General features: G+C 51.7%; 1 protein-coding gene across 7 annotated transcripts in view; it reads left to right on the plus strand.

Annotated features, from left to right (window-relative positions):
• AGAP1 (ArfGAP with GTPase domain, ankyrin repeat and PH domain 1) overlaps nucleotides 1-22,111 on the plus strand; it is a 418,223-nt gene that overhangs the window by 121,431 nt on the left and 274,681 nt on the right. For all 7 annotated transcript variants that reach the window (XM_070422457.1, XM_070422459.1, XM_070422461.1 and 4 more), the window contains exon 2: nucleotides 17,333-17,391. In XM_070422457.1, coding sequence (XP_070278558.1) covers nucleotides 17,333-17,391 — 59 coding nt within the window. The remainder of the gene's footprint in view (nucleotides 1-17,332; nucleotides 17,392-22,111) is intronic.

Raw genomic sequence — 22,111 nt, forward strand, 5'->3', positions numbered from 1 at the left:
CCTGTTGGGGGACATGAGGAAGTTCTAGGAAATCCCAGCTTCAGGGGACACTTAGGGAAGGATGACTGTGTTTCTCTGCACAGCACACCTCCATTGGTGCGCTAGTCCCAGTGTGTTCTTGTCTGCCAATTCTAATAGCGAGTCCCTCTTGGGCATAAAGTCCCTCTTGTACTGTAGGGTTCAGAGCATTGTGGTTGGCATATGGATTTTTGATAAATGCTTGTGGGAGGAATCAATGAGAGGTCTTAGGGGACACAAAACAAGGCAACAAATATCCATGAGCAGGAGAAGGAGTTAATGAAGACCTCACAGAGGGGTAAAATGATTTGGGTTTTGCAGGATCAGTAGGAGCTTAACAGATGGAACAGAGGAGATTCTGTATGAGCAAGTTGGTTGTGATTTCTATAGTTAACTCCCGAGAAATCATTTCTGTTGCCCCGGTCTATATGATTAATACCAACATCAAGCATTAAAAAGGATATTATATGTTTTCCACAGTGAGCTTTACAAAATTTTTTTTATTAGGTTTGTTTTCTATCGGAAATTCACTTTAGGTTTTTGGGCTTTTTTTCTGTAAAGATTTGAAATAATATCAATTTAAAATGATGTCACAGTGAATAAAATAATGGGCAAGTGAAGGTTCCGTTTATGAGGACAGGGTTGAGATGGGGCGTGTGCAGCTGCAGTTGTATCTCAGATGATGCTCAGAAGTGGTGTTAAGGTAGGCAGATGAGCAAAAAGAAGGGAGATCTGTCGTCTTTGCATCACCTACAGAGAAGCACCATCTGCCCATCGCTGTTTTGGTCTAGGTTTGGTTCAGCCCAAATTGGAGTCCACCGTGGTATTGATATAGGTGCCCGCCTTCGAAATTATGTCTCATCTATTGCAGTTGATGGAGGCATTCACATTTGCTCTCTTTTCTCCTGTTAATTTACTGAAGACATTACTGTAGATGCTCTTATAATTTAAAGAATGTTAGTGCATGCCTCTTCACTTAGCTGGTCTAAATTCAAGGATAGGTCTTGGACCCTTGCTCTCTGTAATCTCCTGTTATTTTCATTTTTGTAGTTGGCTTTGATACTTACATCACCAATGGATGTGAAGACTCAGAGCTTATTACAAATATGCCTCCTTCCCATATGTCAGAAGATGGGAAGGCTCTTCACTCGTTGGGCACCAGGGTGTACCAGCCAGCGGCCTGTGGAGGGTCACGTGGCTGTCCTTACCTAATGGAGATAGGTGGAAGAGGCACATTTCAAATGACGGGAGCGAGAGGGAAGATGAGGGCTATGCTTGCACACCTCCTGCTGTTGAGATAGTGCACAGCTTCCAATCTCTTTCTGCTGTGATCCCGAGGCCCCTCGGGTTTTGCGTGACATAGTGAGTGACCGTTTTGGTCCCCACACAGGACCAGAGGCTCCTTTTACTCAGAACCATCGCTGCCGACCAGTGCATACACATTTCTTTGAGTGGATGGCCATTCGTTCGAGATGGTTCACAGGGAGTCTTGTGTTCCCTCGCCCTCTGTGCCTGTCATGGTCAGGACTCCTTTCAGCCTTCCCGCAGACTGTCAGACACTTGAGAATTGACTCTGAGAACAATGCCCCCAGCCCCTGCCTTCTCTGGACACTAGACCAGAATGACTCAGACAGGACTTCAGCTGAGGGGTGGGGGCGGCGGGTATTGATCCAGTTTGTACATTCCTGTGGCAACCAGCCAGGGCTCTAAAACAATAGAAATTCCAGGTGGATTTAGAGATGCTCATTTGTAACTTGCTTTCCTGCAACTCCCAATCCTGCTACCTGAGAACCTGGCTCGGTTCCATGGGTTGTGGCAGACCTGAGCAAGGTGGGGCCTTCCATGCCACAGCTCATCATAGCTCCAGGATACTTGGATCTTAGAGCTCAGCTTATTGTAGTTGCCAAACAAGAATGCCTAGCTTCTAAGAATCTGATTGCGCTTGCATTGAAGAGTAGATGCCTAATCTGCTTTCCTGATCTGGTTCCTGGAATGTTCTGGAAACCAACTTCCTTGAATTGAACCTGGGAGTATCCAGACTTGTCTCCCCGTATTTGAGAAGCAGATATCAGGAGGACCCAGGAGTTTCTCAGCGCTGATTAGTGCAGTGTGTAGGGAGAGGGGTGTGTGGACGTCACCTCTCACCATCAGAGCTGTCCCACCCTGCAGCACCTGCCGCTTCCCGGGGAGTTCCCTGTCACTGGAGCTTTCGAACGAGGGCAGTCAGGGACTCTTGGAAGGGGGTCCGTGTTGTTAGTCTGGAGGCTTAGAATTGATGGGCGGAAAGTCCACCCTAGTTTTAAACTCAGGAGTCTCGGTGCTTGATGATTTTTATCCCTGTCTTCACCCCAGATGTGTTTTTTTCCCAAACTCAAGGGAAGGGAGATGCTTCTGTCTGTAATGTCCTGGCCTGGCCTGCGGCCCCCACCGTGGCTCCTGCTTTGTTCTGTGAGGTTGAGACCTCAGTTCTGTCTGCCAGCCAGAAGCCGCCTGCCCCACTCCCCTCTGCCACCCGAGCTGCCCCCACGGCTGGCCGTCGCGATCCTCAGGGCACTGATGCCACTTGTCCTGTGGGCACCGAGGGTGATGTCTGAGTGCGACCTCAGTCAGGTTCTTTCACAGCCTCTGCCTCTTTCCTGCGTTCTCCCCGCGCCTTGACTCACAGCTGACTCCAGGTGCGTGCCTGATGCTTGGATGGTGGCGGGAGGAGGAGCGCTCTGTTTGCGGGAGACGACATTGCCATGCGGAGGAAGCAGGGTCTGAGTCAGTGGAGGAGGCTTAGTTTGGCTGCCACACTCAGTCTAGTGAGGCGCTGGGCAAGTCACTCACCGCCCGGGCCCCCTCTCCCCCACGCATGCCTCGTTCATGTAAATCCCAGGCTCCTGCCGCCCTGGCTGGGCCTCGGGAAGGCGAGATGACCGTGGCGGCAGGTGCTGTGCTCTGCAGCCTGGCAGCGTCTTTGCTTTTGAATGATGATGACCTGGGATGGTCTGCAAAGGACCGAAAGGTAGAAAATGTCAGCTCTGTGGACACGTTCGAAGGTATGCTCGCTGAGAGCTGCACACCTGCCCAGGTGGCCAGGTGCATGCCTAAAGCTGCCACAGGTGTCGGCTAACCTGGTTTTTTTTTTCCCCTCACCCGAGGATATTTTTCCATTGATTTTTAGAGAGAGGGGAAGAGAGAGAGAAAGACAGAAACATTGATATGAGAGAAACACATCGATTGGTTGCCTCCTGCATTTGCCCCGACCAGGGCCCAGGCCGAGGAGGAGCCTGCAACCCAGGTTTGTGCCCTTGACCGGAATCGAAACCGGGACCCTTTGGTCCGCAGGCCGACGCTCTGTCCACTGAGTAAGTCGGCCAGGCCTAACCTGGCTTTTTGTTTTCACTCCGTCTTCCTTTATTTTCCCATGAGCTTCAGTTCTTTTTATTTTAAATTCTTTTTTATTTTCCAATATCATATTAGTTTCAGGTGTTCAGCATAGTGGTTAGACATTTATATAGTTTATGAAGGCATCCCTTCGGTAAGTCTAACACCGTGCGAGGTTGCTGCACTGTTACTGACTGTGTTCCCAATGCGGTACATCCTGTGACTGTTCTGTAAGTGCCAAAGCTACCAGTTCCTTTCAAGTTGTTCACCATTGTATCTTAAAATTGCACATGGAGAGAACAGATCACCTTTTTTCTTTGGTTTAACCCCCCCCCCCCCCATTCATGTAACTAGAAGGGTGACTGACTTTGCATATGGATTTATTTCCGTCCTGATGGAGCCAGATACGTGTCTATTTCCAACAGCTCTCTGAGCGCCTTGTGCAGCACCGCCCTCCATCTTGGCCTGTGCTGGCCTCTGGGAGGAGTCTGTCCCTGCAGAAGCCTTTGCCCCTGGGAGCAGTGACTGCTACTCACGCCCCCCCCCCCCCCCAACCCCTGCCCCCCGGCAGCTTGCAGCCTTCGGAGCAGGGAGCATCCACACGCTATGTTTATCAAGTTTGTTCAGTGCAGTAGAGTGGAATAGAGGTTGTTTGGAAATTTCCATGTTACCTTTAGGTATTGAGGTTTTCTAATGTATATAATGATACAAATGGTGACATTGGACCTGTGTTGGTCTCAGGCTGCCCTTTTGACCCTTCTGTATACGAAGTACAGTCTTCCCCTTTGATCCACGGGGATACAACCCCATGGATGCCTGGAACCTCGGAGAGGACCAAACCCTGTGTGTACTGTTGTCCTAGGCATGCATACTTACGATAAAGTTTAATATGTAAACTAGTCACGGATTAACATGGACTAGTGATAAAATAGAACAGTTATAACACTATACTGTAATAAAGGTATGTGACTATGCCTTCCCTCCCTTCCTCCCGCCCTCCTTCCCTCTCTCTCTCCCCCTCCCCTGATCCGATGGATGGCAGTGTGTACAGCATGGAGACGCTGGACAAAGGGATGACTCTTAAGCCCGAATGAGATTTTATCACGATACTCAGAACACCATGCAGTTTAAAACTTATGAATTATTTACTTCATAAATTTACTTATGAATTTTTTCCCCAAACACATTCAGACCATGGCTGACCACTGGTAACTGAAACCAGGGAAAGGGAAACCGTGGTTAAGGGGGGACGACGGTCCTGCCGTGACAGGCACAAGCATTTGATCATTGAAGGCTCATCCTAGAGCCACTGAAGGTTCATTCGTGCCAGGAAGTGACCCAGGAGAGCACCAGACCCTGCTGGCTGCAGGGCCCCCATGTCCAGTGAAGGGTGAGCCCAGCCTCTAAAAGTGAACATTATTTTCAACACAGGAATCTGGGTATTTGCCGTCAAACAAGTTTGCACTCACAGGACAGAAACGTTCTTTGTAGGAGATTTTTGAGGCATTTTCCTTTTCTTTCAAGTCTTAAGATAGACACTGGTTCACACAGAAGGAGACTGAGTCTCAGGTTCCAACCGGGGGAGATCTGAGCACTAGCTTTCCTGGGTGGCACGCGCTCACGGACCCTTCGCCCCCAGGGAGTTCATCCTCAGGCCGGCCACGGAAACGTGACTGATTTGCAGTAAATGTGATAATATGATGTGTGTGTCTAGTGCCACGTAAATCCTAGAAAGGTCATTCAGACACCAGGTTAGAAAACCGTTGATGTCCGAACCCGTAGAGCGTCTTTATGAGTTTACTTAAACCAAACTGTTGACATTGCCAGGGAGCAAGATCTCCATGCTCCCTAGAGGGCAGTTCCACAGTTTCTTTTACACGTTTGGAATTCAGGGCGGAGCAAGGGAGATTACAGGAGGTGGGAGAAAGGAAGGCGGGGATTGCATTCCGTGATGTTAACAGGATGACGTGCTTTCTCCGGTGGGTACAGCTCATTTCAAAGCTGTGCTACCTACATGCACAGAAACCCAGGCCAGGGCTTGCCTGAGGCAGAGATCAGCCTTTTACTCAAGTTATGACTCTTGGACCTCCCACCGAGACCTGCCCACTTAGGCATTGATGAGCAGATCACCCTGGGAGGGGGCTTTCCACAGACCCCTTTTTTCGTCCACAAAATCTATTTAGGGTTGAGGTTCTAAACTTGGATGTATCTGATGCCTGTTAGTTATAATTTGAGAAAACATGCAGATAAAATTATGTTATACCTGGTGCCCAGTGCCTGGAACAGGTTGTTTATATGATCTGTCAGCGTTTCATGTTGTCACTCACAGGAAGTAGGCATTTACCGTGACATTTGCAGGCCGATGTTTGCAGTGACTGGAATCACCGAGGGAAGTTCACGCTCCATCCAGGAAGGTCGCTGCCTGTGGCAGGAGGTGGGCCTCTGCTCAGCCCAGAGGCCTGATCGTCGGGGTCTGTAGCTGTCGGGGCGCCTGTGCTCTCCGTGTCGGAGTCCTGGGTGTGCCTGTTGGAGTTTTGGGCTCCTGGGCAGAGATTGGAGAGCTCTTTCCTTCAGTCTCCAGTGGTTCCTGGAGTCCATGAGGGTCCCATCAGCTCAGTCAGCTTTCTCCTTGCCAGCCCTGTGCCTGGCACACACTCCTGGCCTGTCCGCCTCCCCGGGTCCCTGCAGGTCAGGCTGCTCTCAGAAAGGTCGGGTCCCACGAGCCAGGCTCAGCTCAGGCTGTCCTTGGAGCATGTCCAGTTTCTGGGAGGCGTGGAAGTGGGCACTGGAATTCTTAGCTTATGTTGAGGTTGTCGTCACACAGGTGTGTATGATGGCTCGTACCCATTAGGGCCAACATGAGGGAGCTTTGCTGCTGTTGAAATGAAATTCAGTCTGTATTTCTTTTTATTCTTTTTTTTAAAAAAAATATTTCTATTGATTGCGGAGAGGAAGGAAGAGGAGGAGATAGAAACGTCAATGATGAGAGAGAATTATTGATCAGCTGCCTCCTGCACGCCCCCTACTGGGGATCGAGCTGACAACCCGGGCATGTGCCCTGCCTAGGAATTAAACCATAACCTCCTGGGTCAAAGGTTGACGCTCAACCTCTGGGCCATGCAGGTAACGTTCCTCCAGAGGGCCTGGCAGTGAGTCACAGCCTTTTTTGGGGGAGGGAATGAGCGCTGGTGACAGACTGCTGGGGGTGGGGGTGGGGCAGGGAGACAGAGGGCGTGCACAGCAGGGTGTGACTGAGGCCCTGCCACCAAACTGCTATTTGAGGCATAGACCATTGGTGCCTATTTTTAGGTTGGTTTTGTTGCTGTGTCACAATAAGGCAGGAACAGCCAGGGCAGCCACACCTACCTGAAGCCAGCAAGGCAGGGCGCCCTCGGAAGCGCTTTGCATGCGTCCATCCCTTGGTTCCAGCAGCAGCCCTGTGATGGATCGGTCCTCTCTGGAGAGATGCCTAATAGAGATGTAGGACAGGTGGAGTGGATGGAGAGCTCAAGCACTAAGCCCCAGGCTGCCTCCTCGGTCACCAGCTCCAGGGCCCTGTTGTCAGCTGGCAGGTTGCCGTCAAGGTCTCCTGAGACCTCTGCCTCCCTCAACCCCTTCATGAAGGATCCGTACCGTTTCCCAGAGGGCGGTTCCTGCGGTTCAGAGCTGGGGTGTCGGTGGACCCTTCTGCATGCCTGTGCGTGTGCGGGCACCAGGTGTGCGTGGGTCGGATCTCGCCTGGGGAGATCTAGCCGGCAGGGCTGAGCCTGGGCTCTCGGAGCAGGTGGGCCGTGAACTCAGTTCTGCACCCCTGCACGGGAGGTGGAGGTCAGCTGTCGGCTGGATGCTTTTGCTTTCTGGAGCGTACTGCACATTTAAGGACATTTAGTGGCATTGACACTGTTTATAAAAACGTTTCCTCTATTTTCCTTGGGCTAATTTTGTCTGGTGGTAAATTTATCTAATGGCTGTGTGTGTTTGATGAAAATAATACTATAGTAAATGCACGGTTGGCTGTCGCTCCTCACTGGTGTTTGTGCACTGACACAAGTCCCTTCTCTCCAGTCACCCATGGGTCCAAAGGTGCTCCTCTTATCTCTTCCTCGGAGGCGAGGGCTCTTCCTGGCTCACACTTGGGGTCAGTGCAGTGGCCTCGCTTTACTGGTCGGAGGACACATGTTTAAAACAAATGGCCCTGGAAAGCTAGACTAGAAGGGACTTTGGCCCCAACCCCCACCCCATCCCACCCCATCCTTTTGAAGGTGAAGGCAGCACCTGGCCTTTTAAGGGCATCCCAGACACCCTGCCTCCCTCCCTCCCCATCAGCCAGCAGGCCTGGCTCTAAAGGTTACATCGTGTCACAGGCAAAGCCCAAATCGGAGCACTTGATATTACATATTCGAAACATTTTGGCACAGGTTTTAGTTTAAAATAAAAGTGCTAACCAAGAAGCAAAACGTGTTTTATTCTTAGCCCTAGACTAGGAGGGTGGGCGGCGCGTGCCTCTACCTTAGCGGGCAGATTCGGTTGTAACTCCTGTCGCGGGGAGCTGTGCTTGGCAGGCAGCCTTCCCCTCCGGGGAGACCCCAGTCGACTTGGGGTGGGTGCATTGGTTTTGGATTTTTGTTGCTCTTGAGGCCTCTTTGGGTGAAGTGGTTGTGTTTTTCCTTTGCTCCTGATTTTTTCCCTTCAGTCCAGTCCAAATAAGTGGTTGTATTTTCAGAGTTCTAAATGCAGCCGCGCAAACACGCTGAGTCTGGGCCTGAGGGTTTGGCATGGGTTCTGGCTGCTATTTACATGTGCCAGAGCCTTCTTGGAAGTCACTCCGGTTTCTCTCTGCCCAGGCTGTGAGCCTGGGATCTCGGAGCACTGGGAGGGGCTGTGCACTAGGAAATTCTCCCTCCCTCCAGCCTCATTCCTCAGGCCGGGCAGAGCCCAGGGAAGTCCCACTTCCAGAGGGACCTGGCTCTGCGGTGCTGAGTGCTGGGACCTCCTGCCTCCCTGGCGTGTCTGCTCATCCAGGGAGGGAAAGGTGCGCCAGTGACGGGCTCTCAGGTGGGGATGTTCGCACATTTCCGCTGCGATAAGCAAAAGCAAATCCAATGCAGCCTCGAAGTCTGTTTACGGCCTCGACGGAAAGATCATCCTCTGAGATGGGGCCCCAGGAGGCTGTGACTGGCTTTGACCCACCTTTTTCTCCTCCCCCCCTGACACACAGCCACCTGAGGTCATCAGAGAACCAGGGTCATTTGTGGATGTGACCACAGGAGGGTCTGTGTTGGCAAGGACTGCACCGTGGAGCCAGGGGCGGCTCAGTTTCCTGAGCGGGGACATCCTCAGAGGCCCTGAGGGGAGAGCCGGGCCTCTTGCTCTGGGGACCTGGCCTCCTGCGTGGCTCCTTCCTGCTGCCCCTCCCCCACGCTGCCCAGCTCACCCACTGGGCTGGGCACTGACCGAGCTTGGGGACAGTGGCTGATGAGATCCAGGAAACTCCAAGGGGAGGTGGAGATGCAAAATTGAATTTTCTAGAAACAGACGTGTCACGTATGTGAAACTGTTCAAAGAAAGGAGCACCATCCTGATGAGTCGCAGCCAGTCCCCCAGTTGCAGGATAGATGGAGCGGCCGAAATCATACCGATTTCTCCAGAGGGCACCAGGGACGCATAATGAGTTTGATTTTGAATATCCACCCCAGGGCTTTTGTATTCAAAGCCAGAAAATGGGGGAACTTCCTGGCAGGTACCACATGGGGACTGGCCCCCATGTGCCCAGTGACTGGTAAAGGTAGGTATAGACATGTCCATGGAGGTACACCACACCCCACATCCCACTCCTGAGAGATGGCCACCGCTACCGGGTTAGTTGGGTATGAGTCCAGACAACCTTCTCTGCAGTTGCTTGCATGCTGTCTAACTAGCTAGTTAATTGCCTGGTGAACAGCTGCGGGCTCTGGCGACTCGTGCTGTAACCAGCGTTTGTGCTCAGTGTGTTGTCTGTCATCTGGTGTGGGGCTTCCACGCACGGCCAGATTTTGTGCAGGGTGTGTATTCTGGGGGGTGGGGTCTGCACCTGCAGCAGTATCTGTTCTGTGTCTATTTGAGCTGCACAGGGTCAGGTGTGTGAGGGCAGCTTGCAGGGGAAAGAGGAGAGGTTGTAGGAAGTGAAGCAGGCCTGAGAGCGCACTTGTGTGCACAAGACGAGGGAGCATCTAGCCCAGGGGACAAAGGTGACTGACCTGCCCCAGGAGCTGTGTGAGCAGTGAGCCAGGGGTGTTCTCAGACACCTGGTGGGTGCTATGATGCCTGCACTACCCCACCCCTCTCGGTGGATGGCAGGCTTTTGTCCCTGTCTGTGCAACTGCTGGGAATTCTTTTGAGACCAGAGGGCCATTGAGAGGTGCAGGTGAGGAGGGGGAAGGGATGCCAGGACTGGCAGTGAGATGGTGGGTGCTGCCCTGACCAGTAGGGAGGGAGTTTGCATGTTTGTTTTGTTTTCCAACTTCTTTTTATATAAATACTAGAGGCCTGATGCATAAAATTCATGCAAGGGGCTCGGCCCCTGCCACCATGGCTTTGTCCGGAAGGTCATTTGGAAGGACGTCTGGTCTAATTAGCATATTACTCTTTTATTATTATAGATATTTTTATTGAGTTCAGAGAGTAAGGAAGAGAGAGATAGAAACATCAATGATGAGAGAGAATCATTGATCAACTCTCTCCTGCATGCCTCCATTGGGGATCAAGCCCGCAACCCGGTCCTGTGCCCTGGCCAGGAATTGAAGCATGACCTCCTGGTTCATAGGTCGATGCTCAACCACTGAGCCACACCAGCTGGGATGTTTTCCAACTTCTAATCTATTGCTCGTGACTCGTGCTATGGATGTCAGTGACAGAGGGAGCCCCCAAATCACACGGGGTGTGGAGTACACAGTGACCATGAGGCAGGCCCTCCGGCCTCTGCACTCTGCCACCTGGGGAAGAAGGAGTGCTGGGTCCCTGTTTGTCGGTCGGCCCAGCAGACGCGCTGCTGGGACCGTGATTAGGTTTGTGGGCATTACAGCTAATGGGCAGTTTATTTTCATCCTGCAGCAGCCACAGAACAGCGAGTGGGATCGTGCCTGCTTCCTGGGCTTGCCCTCAGCCTTGTTTGTGGAGAAAGATCATTCCGCTGACTCTCAACCTGACACTGCATTGCCCCGCCCTGCAGAGAGAGATAGCCCACTTTTTGTTGTTGTTGTCCTTAATCCTCACCTGAGGACATTTTTCCATGGATTCTTTAGAGAAAGTGGAAGGGAGAACGGAAGATAGAGAGAGAGAAACATTGGTTGGTTGCCTCCCTATGAGGGCCGGGATCCAGCCTGCAACCGAGGTACATGCCCTTGACCAGAATTGAATCCTGGTCCCTTCAGTCCGAGGTTTGACGCTCTGTCCACCAAGCCACACGGCTAGGGCGCACCCTCTTTCCTTTTGATTGCTGTTGTCTGTAGTAGGTCAGGGGCAGTTCTAGCCAAAGGCCATGCCCAGGCTGTTCAGTTGGGAGAAGCTGGAAGCGCCCAGGCACCAGCTGGCTGCAGGTCTGCAGGGAAGGGGGCTTCTATAACAGAGAAGATTCTCCGTGCCTGAGAGCACGGAGGGGCCAGGTTTTACAGATAAAGGATGGAGACAAGTAGAGCCTGGATTCTAAGCAGGCAGCCCCACCTCCATCTAGGGCAGTAGTTCTCAACCTTGGCTGCACCTTAGAATCACCTGGGAATGTTTTTAAAATCCTGATTTCAGGGCCTCATCCTCCAGAAATTCTGTTTCTTTGTTATGGGGTGAGGCCATAACATTAGTAACAAAGAAACAGAATTTCCGGAGGACGAGGCCCAGAAATCAGGATTTTAAAAACATTCCCAGGTGATTCTAATGTGCAGCCAAGGTTGAGAACCACTGATCTAGGGGGTGTAGGTTAGTAACAGTTGTCGATGAAAGGGGCCACATGCTGACCTGACAAGCTCAGGGAAGGCCTGCAGGTGGGCTTGCAAACTCAGAGAACTAAAGGAACCACAAAGGATGGTCTGAAATTAAATTTTAACTAAAAGCAGTTATGGTGGATAGTTACGTCCTAGGCTGGTATCTTCACTGACAAAGTCAACCTTTACCTTAACTGAGCCTGGGTGTCTTTTTGCATCTATGATAACATTCCCTTAAAATGTCTGGTAACTTGTAACTTCCCTTTTTCTGGACCCCTTGGGGCACAACCTAATGTGCTGGGCACCAGGACAGGTACCACAAATCCCTTCATTATTATAATGTTAATTGTTCCTGCACCCACCTAAGTATGTGTCTATCATTTTACTTTTTATCCAATCCCAGGGGTTTCCCTGCTTTGCTTTCTCCCGCCTCTCTAGTCTATCACCAAAGGATTTCATGTAACCCACCTACGGTGTCTTCCTTTGATTGCAATGTATAAATACAGATGTAACCCGCCATTCTCCGGAGCATTATCTCAATTCGTTGAGGTTCTGCTTCCTGGCATATGTTGACAGTTTGGCTCAAATAAACTCACAAAAATTCTTTACAGGTTTCAATTGTTTTTATGTTAACACAATGTTTCCTGTCATCATTCCTCATGAAGCACCTTCCGGAGAAGTTGACACATTGGCACCCACCCAGCCCCGTGACTCCCAGATGGAGTGATGGGCCAGTGATGGTGAGGGCGCAGAGCCATCTGGGCCTTCTGCCCCCCCGAAGAGTGATCCCGGGCCCTGAGGGCCACTCTGCCCCCCCACTCCCCCCCCCCCCCCCCCCCCCCCCCCGCCCCTGCCAACCTCTCCATTGGGCGATGTGGCCGACATTCAGGGCCGTGGGAAAGAGTTAATCCTGATGGCTTGTTCTGCTGGATTCATTGTCCTCTCCTATCCTGCCATCTCATTATCAACAGCAATTGCACTGTGAATTAAAAACATTACTGACTGTTTGCAATCCTTATGGAGCTAATACTGTCTGTCAGGCGCAATTATATCCATCACAGGACTGACAGGAGGTCAGTGTGTGACTGAAGAGCCAAGTTTCTCTCCTGTTTTCATCAGTGTTTATTGGAACCAGGAGAATTTTTCTTGCTTATTTCAGCTTTGGCTTAACTTTCACAAATAAGGTGGTTGCCTCCGCCAGCATCTAAGCTGCACTGTGGAGGTTACGTTTTACTGTTGCGTGTCCACTCAGTCCAGAAGGAAAAACAGTGTCCACTGTCTCATCTCACAGCGACGGCTTCGAATCTAACCTGGCGATTTGTTCTCTCTGGCAATTTCGGACTCGTACCTTTTCCTACAATATCCCCACTTCAACATTTTTACTTTCAAAATCTTTGCACTTTCATTTCAGGTGTTACAGTGTTTTAAAGAACCCTCAAAGTCCTGGGCCGCGGGCTGTATGAGGCATCTCTTTATTTGAAGGAGGAAAGGAACGTTTTCTTCCTCTCCATGCTCATTCCCCAATTCTCTACCCTCTACTTACTTTCCTTATCCTCAGACACGAATCTTTTTTTTTAAATTTACCTTTATTGTTGAAAGTATTACAGATATTTCCCTTTGTGGTCCTCCCTCCACCCCACCCCCGCCCCTCCCAGGCCTTCACCACACTATTGTCTGTGTCCATGGGCTATGCCTGTAAATTCCCTGGTTAATCTCTCCCCACCCCAGATAAGACTCTTTTAAGCCTTTACTTACACACCTGGCACCACAGTGGTCTCGGAGCGTTCTGGAAGCAGGCTTGTTATGAAGCGTTTAGCATTCAGGAACACTGGGAGGACAGTGTAGGGTAAAGGGGGCACCAATCCCCTGAGAAGTTAAAAGCTTGCAGATGGATCCCCAGAGCGCCTCCTGGCTGGTGACATTTCCCTTGGGGGCTCCTCTGGAGACAAGAGAAAGGGTCCGGGCAGACACTGGTCGGGTTGGGAAGGATTCTGAACCGCATCAGGCCTCCGGAAAGATGCTTGGGGCTCTCAGCCAGGGCATAGCTCGACTGTGGCAGTGATTTGGGGGTGTCTTGGTGGCCTGGTGCACGTCACCCTGTACTCGGGGGGCCTTATGAAATGGGGGGAGGGAGGTGGTTATCAGGGAATGTGGGGGTGGGAAACTGTCTTGTTTGCGGATCTTTGAGCCCACTGAACTTCCAGGGAAGCCTGAAACGAATCTGGTCTCCCAGGGCTGTGTGCGTTATTCCATTTTCAAGGATTCGAGGGTTTTCAAGTTAGAAATTAAATCATACCGTGGAAAACAGTGCAGCGGGCATCTGCTGAGCCCTGCGTTGGACAGTCACCGAGTGTCGTGCATGAATCAGTGTGCAGGGTGCCACCAGCTCTTTCCTGCTGCCTTCAAATGGACTTTATTTCATTAGGGACCTGCACTTCCTCCCTCCGCACAGACACGCCCCGGGGCCGCTGTGGGAGGCACGGTCCCGTTTCCTGTGGACGGGCTTGGTTTTCCCATCGTGGTTCTCATTTATATTTTGGGTTTACAAGCGCTTTAAACTAAAAATAAACGCTCCTTCACTTTTCTGTTGCTAAAAAGAATTTTTAAAAAATCCTTGTGAAATTTAGGGTTTCACATAAACGTCTCAGTCCCCGAGATAACATGTTGTTTTTAAAATTTCACCTGCAATTTCAAGTTCTCTTTTTGACACTGGTGTGTAATTTCCTGGGGTTTGTCTGGAACCTGTATTTGTGGTCACTGGAGCCCAATGGATGGAGTGGGAGGGGAGCCGGTGAAGTTGCTCCCGCCGTGGCCACAGGCTCAGCTCTGGTTGGTAACTTGGAAGGAGAGATGAGAGTCCATAGCTCTGCTGGGAGGCGGGCTCATTCCGTCTACAGTGTGCTAGTGTCTAGGAACTAGGTGATTTAAAAAATATATATATATATTTATTGATTTCAAAGAGAGGGGGACAGAGAGATAGAAACATCAATGATGAGAGAGGTTCACTTATCAGCTGCCTCCTGCACGCCCCACACTGGGGATCAAGCCTGCAACCCAGGCATGTGCCCTGACCAAGAATTGAACCGTGACCTGCTGGTTCATAGGTCGATGCTCAAATAACCGGGCAGAATTAGGTGATTAATCTGTGATCCCTGGTGGCAGCGAGGAGCTAATTAAGCAGTTGGGGTTTGGGATGTGTCTCCCCTCATCCCAGGCACCATTGTGCTTCTGTTCTTTGGCCCAAGGAGGTTTTACAAACAGAAACATTGCTGGCTTTCAGATTGGGGGGCATATTTTGTGTGCAGTTTAATGATGGCCTGACATTTCCTGGTTAAATTTGCCGTTCTGCATAACAAACATTTTGGAAAACAGACCTAGAGCTGAGTCCCTCAGCTATTGTTATTAGCAAGCAGAGGATGAGGGGAATTTGTAGTCTGGTTGGATTGTAGAAAAGATCTGGGATGGGAGATGCAACTTTTCCGGGGAGTTGATGTGAAAATAAACAACGGGGTGGCCTTGTTTTTGGTTGTCTTTCCCTCGCTTCGCCTGCAGCTCGCTGCCGCAGATGGGCAAGGTCTGTCCTCTCATCTATCAGTGTCAGTGGGTAATTGCATTCCTTGGGGTCCAGAGTCTTGTCCTTGTCATCGGGAGGTGGCGGGGGCCGGGGGTCAGAGGTGGCCCTGGAAGGGGAGGCTGGGAAAAAGCAGCTGTGTGTTTAGAGATGAGCTTTTATCTGAAATCAGCCTTGAATCCTTTGTAGCTGCATCTTTTGAAAAAATAGGGAGAGACTTGGGGACGTCTGCAGGACAGCGCCTAAGCCGCTTTCCTGAGACCCGTCAAGGGTCCAGTCTGCATGTTCAGAGACCGACTGTGCTGTGATTCAGGGGTGCACCGAGGGACCCCCTAGCCCGCCAGGGGTGGAGCCAGCAGAGCGGGGCAGCTTCAGAACCTGGGCTCCTGTGGCTGACATGTGGACAGCGCTCCCAGCCCCTCTCCCCGGAGGCTGCCTTGCCCATGCCCTGCCGTCCGCAGACCCAGCATGGTGGCCGGCCCTGGTCCTAGGCAACCGGAAGCTGGTTGGCGCAGGTGCAGGGGTGTCTTGGCCTCCACACACGTCTGAGGCTGTAAGCGAGGGGGACACAGACGGCAGCAAATGGGGAGGCGTGCTGGTTGTGGTAAACATAATCTTTTGGTGGTGTGTGTCGTGACAGAAAGTGTTTTCAGTGTAATCAGCGATGTTCGCTAGTAAGGAGGATGTTGGTTACCATTTGCCAGGCACCGGCTGGTCTGGCCCCTGCCGGCACCATCCACGTTCATCCGCTTGCAGGTGATGGCTTATGGGTGGCACTTCAGGGTGGTGCCCGGAGGCCCCAAGAGTGGTGGCCAGGCGCACAGCTTCCCATGCACCCGTGTGTCGCCCCAGCGTGTTCGCCTCATGGGGACAGGGGCGGCCCTCGTTTTCACTTTCATGGACATCTTGCCTTTAGAGCTGCAGGGGCACCTCTGCCCACCTGCTCTGCCAGCTGGCTTGGCGTACGGTTCCCTGGGAGCACAGCATGTGATACTGAGCACTAACTCCACTCCTTTCAGCCAAGATTGCAGGTTAATTGGGCGTCTTGCATCTTCTCCAGCTGCTTTGGCCTCCCGGCGCCTCCTGACCCACCAGCCATCCTTCCCTCCTTCCACCCGAGCGCCGGCCGCCCTCCCCTCCGCCTTTGCAGGGCCAGGTGTCGGCTCTGTGGCATGGCCACCCACCCATTTTCGTGTCCCCAGGGATTGTGTTTGCCTTGCTCCCGCTGAGTGCACTTCCTGTCCTTCCTCAAAGACCCCAGCAGGTTGTGCGGCTCTGCCATTGGCTCCATTCCGCATCCCTTTCATGGGAAGCTCACCCACCCCTCTGAAACTGGGACACAGGCATTTTGTGAGCCAGTTCTGTGCGGAGGTAACACAGAGTGATGACTTTTCTGAATTTGTGGGAAATACGCAGAAAGTGAGTCCCCTTTGGAAGGAGAGGGCCAGAGCTGCCGCCGGCTCTGCTCCTCGCCCACAGAGTGTGGGGGTGCCATGGCTCTCACTGAGGGGAAGTGGCTCCTGTGGGCGTGGGAGACCAGGTCATAGGGGTCATCTGTGTTGCATGGGCCTCCCTGGACCTGCACACGGGGGCGAGAGGCAGAGACGGCTGGCACGGGAGGCCGCCCGAGGGTGCTAAGGGTATGGCTGTGCTGAGGGCCCACGGTGGCTGGGGACTCGTCTTTCTGACGTCCTCAGGGCTATTCCTGAGAAGGAACTTCAGCAGAGAGTCTTCTACACTGTGAAATGTTACATTGTTAACATCCAGTGATCATCCTCTATGCAGTGGTTCTCAACCTTCTGGCCCTTTAAATACAGTTCCTCATGTTGTGACCCAACCATAAAATTACTTTCGTTGCTACTTCATAACTGTAATGTTGCTACTGTTATGAATCGTAATGTAAATATATGATATGCAGGATGGTCTTAGGCGACTGACCCCTGTGAAAAGGTCGTTCGACCCCCAAAGGGGTCGCCACCCACAGGTTGAGAACCGCTGCTCTATCGCATGGTTTTTGGGATTTCAGACAAGGGACTTTGAGTAAAAAACCAAAGGGCCCGAAAGTTGGCTGACTGGCTACAGGGTCCGTTCCGGGCAGCCAGGTGCCTCCTGTGTCTCCACCCCTGTGAATGCGCACAGCCGGGCGTCCTGGACGGGGCGGGGCCTGTGGGCTGGGCAGGAGCCCCTGAGGTGAGGGAAGTGGAAGCCACAGAGCCCTGGAGTCATGGGCAGAGTGGGTTTAGGGGGGCAGAGCTCAGACTTGGAATAGGAGCTGCCGTGTGGACTCGGCAGGTCACAGCCCCGCGTGGAGGTGCCATCAGGTGCACTGGGCGTGTCCTGGTCTGAAACCTGGCGCCTCGGGGCGTTCTGACCTTGCACTTGAGTGTCCTGTGCCTCACTCTGTCACCCTCCTGTTTTGCAGATGCCTTTGTGAACAGCCAGGAATGGACGTTGAGTCGATCTGTCCCGGAGCTCAAAGTGGTGAGTGCATCCCGGGCCTTGGCAGTGGTCTGTGCTCACCCGCAGGAGGGGGCTCTGCGGCAGGCGGTGACCTGATCACACCCAGGCCTGCATCCCTGGGGCCTGCTTGTCCCTGGGGCCCAGAGCGGAGCTTGCCTCTGGGTGTGTCCCTAGAAGGGCCAGGTGTAGCTGGCGGTTTGGGGCTAGAGCCCTGAGTGCCTGTGAGGCCGAGATGAACAAACAGCCAGAGCAGCCTGTGTGCACAGGCAGGGTCCCTCCATCACTCTTGTTTATGTGTTTATGTGTGTGTGTTTCTCTCTCTCTCTCTCTCTCTCTCTCTCACACTCACACACACACACACGGCTTTATTTATCCTTTGTTGGATGTCATGGAAAATTTCTAGAAAGATTCATGAAGCTTTGGAATTCATCATTTAAAAAATGTGACTGTTACTACATTACAAAGTAGTGGCATAAAATTAAAAGAAGAATTTTGTTTTTAGTACAAACTTTATTATTTCTTTTTAAAATATATATATTTCTTTATTGATTTCAGAGAGGAAGGGAGGGGAGAGATAGAAACATCAATGATGAGAGAGTATCATTGATTGGCTGCCTCCTGCACGCCCCACACTGGGGATGGAGCCCGCAACCCAGGCATGTGCCCTTGGCCGGAATCGAACCTAGGACCCTTCAGTCCGCAGGCCGATGCTCTATCCACTGAGCCAAGCCGGCTAGGGCCAAACTTTATTCTTTCAGTGACATTAGTGAAAGCTTACAATTGGCTTATGAAACATGACCTGGGTCTCTTGCACCCACACCTTTGAGCCAGCCGCCTCCCCACTTCCACTTAGGGTGAAGGAAGGGACAGACTTTATCTTGAAGTGTGATGTTCTTTGTGATGAAATAACTGGCTTTGGGGGGATGTACCTGTGCGTGTATAGTTATATGTATATATGTGTGTGTGTGTATATGCATATATGCATATTTATGTGTGTATAAGTGTACCCACTTAGGTATGTATTTATATGTATGGTGTGTGTATATGTGTATGTATGTGTGCACATATGTTCCTATATTGCCCTGGTCGATGTGGCTCAGAGGTTAGAGTGTTGGCCTGCCTGCTGGAGGGTCACAGGTTTGATTCCAGTCAAGGGCATATACCTGGGTTGCAGATTTGATCCCAAGCCCCAGTCAGGGCATGTGAGGGAGGCAATCTATCTATGTGTCTCTCTCATATCGATGTTTCTCTCTCTTCCTCCCTGCCACTCGCTCTAAAAATCAATGGGAAAAAAAATATCCTCAGGTAATGATTAACAAAATATATGTGGGTGTATGTACGTGCATGTGCATACGTGTGTATGCATATATATATGTATGTATACAGGGGGTCCCAAAAATGTATGCACACTTCGAATTATAAAGGCAGTAGTTATTAAAATACATTTAATTTCAAAGTGTAATAGAAATCAGTTATTAAAGTGTGAATACATTTTTGAGACACCCTGTATATGTGTATTTATGTGTGTGTTTATATGCATGGCATGTGTATGTATGTACATGTGTGTACGCATATGTCTTTGTGTATTCATGTACGTATCTATGCATGTGTGTACGTGTATATGTGTGTATGCATGTCCGTCTGTCCGTGTGTGTGTGTGTGTGTGTACACACACACACATATATATATATATATATATATATACCTCTGCAGTGATGGGCTCTGACCATAATGTGGGAGCATGTAAGCTCTCCCACTCAGCACACGCTGATGAAACCTGCCTCAGTTCTCCCAGGGTCCCATTTGTTAGTAGCTGCAGGCTGTCTGCCCAGTGACCCCAAAGCCCTTGGACACCTTTCCCTGGTTGGACGTTCAGGGGGGCAGGACCCTTGGGTTTCTCACTTCTGAGATGAGATTGCGCAACACTGGACACCCAGATTGTGAAGAGTGTATTTGACTTTGAGTATGACTTTCATCATCAGGAAAAGCAAGGAGGGCGTGTGGGAGGGCACCTGAAATTGGGAGGCAGGGTCACCATGTCCCCCGTCTCCGCTGCCCTCGCTGTGTGTCAGCCCGGCCATCGCCTTGCCTCGCTCTCCCACCAGAGCTTGACCTTCTCTGGGGCACCTGCCAGCGGGTTTCTTCCCTTTCGGGAGACAAAGGGTCTGTGAGTCATGCCTGTTTTGGGCACGGGTTCCACAGGACTGACCTGGGAACAGCCACTCCTCCTGCCCCTGTTCTGAGACCCCGGACCTGGCACGGTCAGGAAACACCTGTCAGTCGAATGCCACACAATTGGCATCATGGTCACAGGAGCTTTTCAGAAAGGTTGGCCAGTTTCCCATACACCCTCAGGAAACCATGTGCTGTGTAGGTCCTGCCATGGGAGTGAGACTCGGGGATGGGGTCTCCATGACAACGTGACTGCACTGGAAAGCCCTTCCTCTGTGCAGGCGCTTGTGAGTGCTTCCTATACCGTCTCATTTAACCCTGACCACCCCCATCCCACAGGTGGGGAGACTGAGGCTGAAGGAGCCAGTTAGTAAGGGCGGAGCTGGGGTGTGAACCGGGGACACATCTATCCTCACTTCCAGGGCGGCCGCGCCTGGCCGCTGGCCCCTGGCCCCTGGCCCATGTGACTGTGGAGCACTTGAAATGTGGCTCGTGCAGCTGAGGGGCTGAATTTGAAATTTTGTCTAAATTGGAATAATTACAGACTGACTGTACTCGCCGAGTGTCAGACCCTTTGCCGTAGCCCCGGTTTTGAGAGTTAAAGGTGTCAGGGTTCTGCCAGCCCATAGTAAGGCTGCTTATACCACAGATGTGTTTTCTGCCAGTTGAACAGCACGCAAACATCTGAAATCAATGGCCAGGGGTGCAGGAGGTGTGGTATCAGGGGAGCATGGACTCCTGTTCTCCACAAGTAACTACCTGAAGGTTTGTTTGAGTTCTCCGAAGGCCTGACTCCATCCTGGATAAGGAATGTGAGTGGCTCTGCAGGTCCCTAGGGGAGGTTCTTTCCCTCCTGCCCCTGACCCTGTGGAAGGCTGGCTCTGCTCCGGGCGGGCGCCCCCTGGTGGAGGCCGCAGGCAGTTCGTCCTCTTAGGCCTCCTGGGCAGATCCCTTCTGTGCTAAGGAGTTGCAGCATCTACACTGTAGATTCTACAGAAAGTGCTCCATTGTTCGGAGGCAGCCTCTGTGTACCCACAGGGCTGCAATTGTCTCCTGCCTCGTCCAGCACCACAAGACAGGTGGCTCCTTAGGTCAGCGCCTTCGGGACCCCTGACTCTGTTTCACAAACAGAATTAAATGACATAATAGCCAGCCTCAGATGGGCTCTTTATGTAACATTTTGCAATCAGTCTTCTGGAATCTGTCAGAGAAAACAGCTCAGTGTTTGCTCTGTTTTCAGAGTGGTAGTGCCACGCTGTGTCCTGCGGTTGTGTTAGGGTTAGATGATCAATGACAATTGCACCGGCGGGTCACTGCATGCCAGGCGCAGGCTTGGTGCCCTTGTCCGGGCAGAAAGAGTGAAGCCAGCGTAGCTGTCTTGCCTGTAGAGGGGCATGTTCATCAGCTTCTAGTCACATCTGACTTCCGTGTTTTCGTTGAATTCCCAACTGGGATTTTTACTAAGAGCCTAGATTTCCTTTTCAGCAAACCACATGGTTAGCAGGTGAGGGGTGGCGTTTGGGAGGCAGGGAAGTCAGTGCGGGGAGTGAGGGCGCTCTCGTTCCCTCGTGAACTGGCGATGTGCAGCGCGGCTCCCTGAGGGTTCGTGGCCCTGCCCCAGGACGAAGGGCCGGGGGTGACCACCCCGGCCACCTCACGCCAGCAGGTCTGTCATTGCCAGGACACTGCCCCCCACAGAGCCTGCAGGCCCAGGCTGGCTGCCTGCATGCTCTCCTGTTGTACTTGCAGCGGCTCCCGGGCCCAGTGCAGCTCTGCAGCGGAACGAGCATTGTCCTTCGCTCTTTTCCTCCCCACAGCCGGCTGCTGATTTCTGCCAGTGTTTCAGGTTAGAATAGTGCCCGGGGTGGCGAATGTAGGTCTATGAGATGGCCATTCACACCCACTGACACCTTCCCACGCCCCCCAGGACTGACTGGTTTGTTCCTCCTGATGGGTCAGCCAGTTCTTGGCATGTCCTGGGCACGTAGGAAGGAAGGGCCGTTGCCACGCGCAGAAAGCACTGGGTTACACGGTGTTTGATTCTGAGTGTTTTCCTCCTCGGGAAAGAGGCACTCTAATCTTAATTAAAAATTTAATTCTGTGGCACGCTGTTTTGGATTTTCTCAGCATGAAGCTGACAAACAGCAGGTGCCCTTGAGCAAAAGAATAATTAATAGGTAGAAATTCTCGGATTATAGAGGCCTCAGGTGAAAGGAAGACATCAGAAACCAGGAAGAAGACAGCTTTATTTAGGATCTTCTGCGAAGTCTGGCTTTCAGCCACAGCAAAAGAGCAGCTCATGTATACTCACTAGTGTTGGGTCACTCATTCACTCATTCATTCACTTATTCACTCATTCAACCAGTGTTGCTGGGAGGCAGAGAACCAGGACAAAGGAGACACGGTCCTGCCCTTACGGAGTTGTCAGTCCTGGGGAGTCAGACCTCATACTGATGCTGGGAAAATAAAGAGGGGGGGTCCACGAAGCATGTGAGGATGCACCACGGAGCGTGGAGGAACCCTGCTCCTTGAGGCTGTGGCTTTAGGAAGGCTTTCCGGAGGAGGTGAC

This window comes from Myotis yumanensis, unplaced genomic scaffold, assembly GCF_028538775.1.
Source record: "Myotis yumanensis isolate MYYU_CA2020_CCGP unplaced genomic scaffold, mMyoYum1.0.hap1 SCAF_8, whole genome shotgun sequence".
NCBI classification, from domain to species: domain Eukaryota; kingdom Metazoa; phylum Chordata; class Mammalia; order Chiroptera; family Vespertilionidae; genus Myotis; species Myotis yumanensis.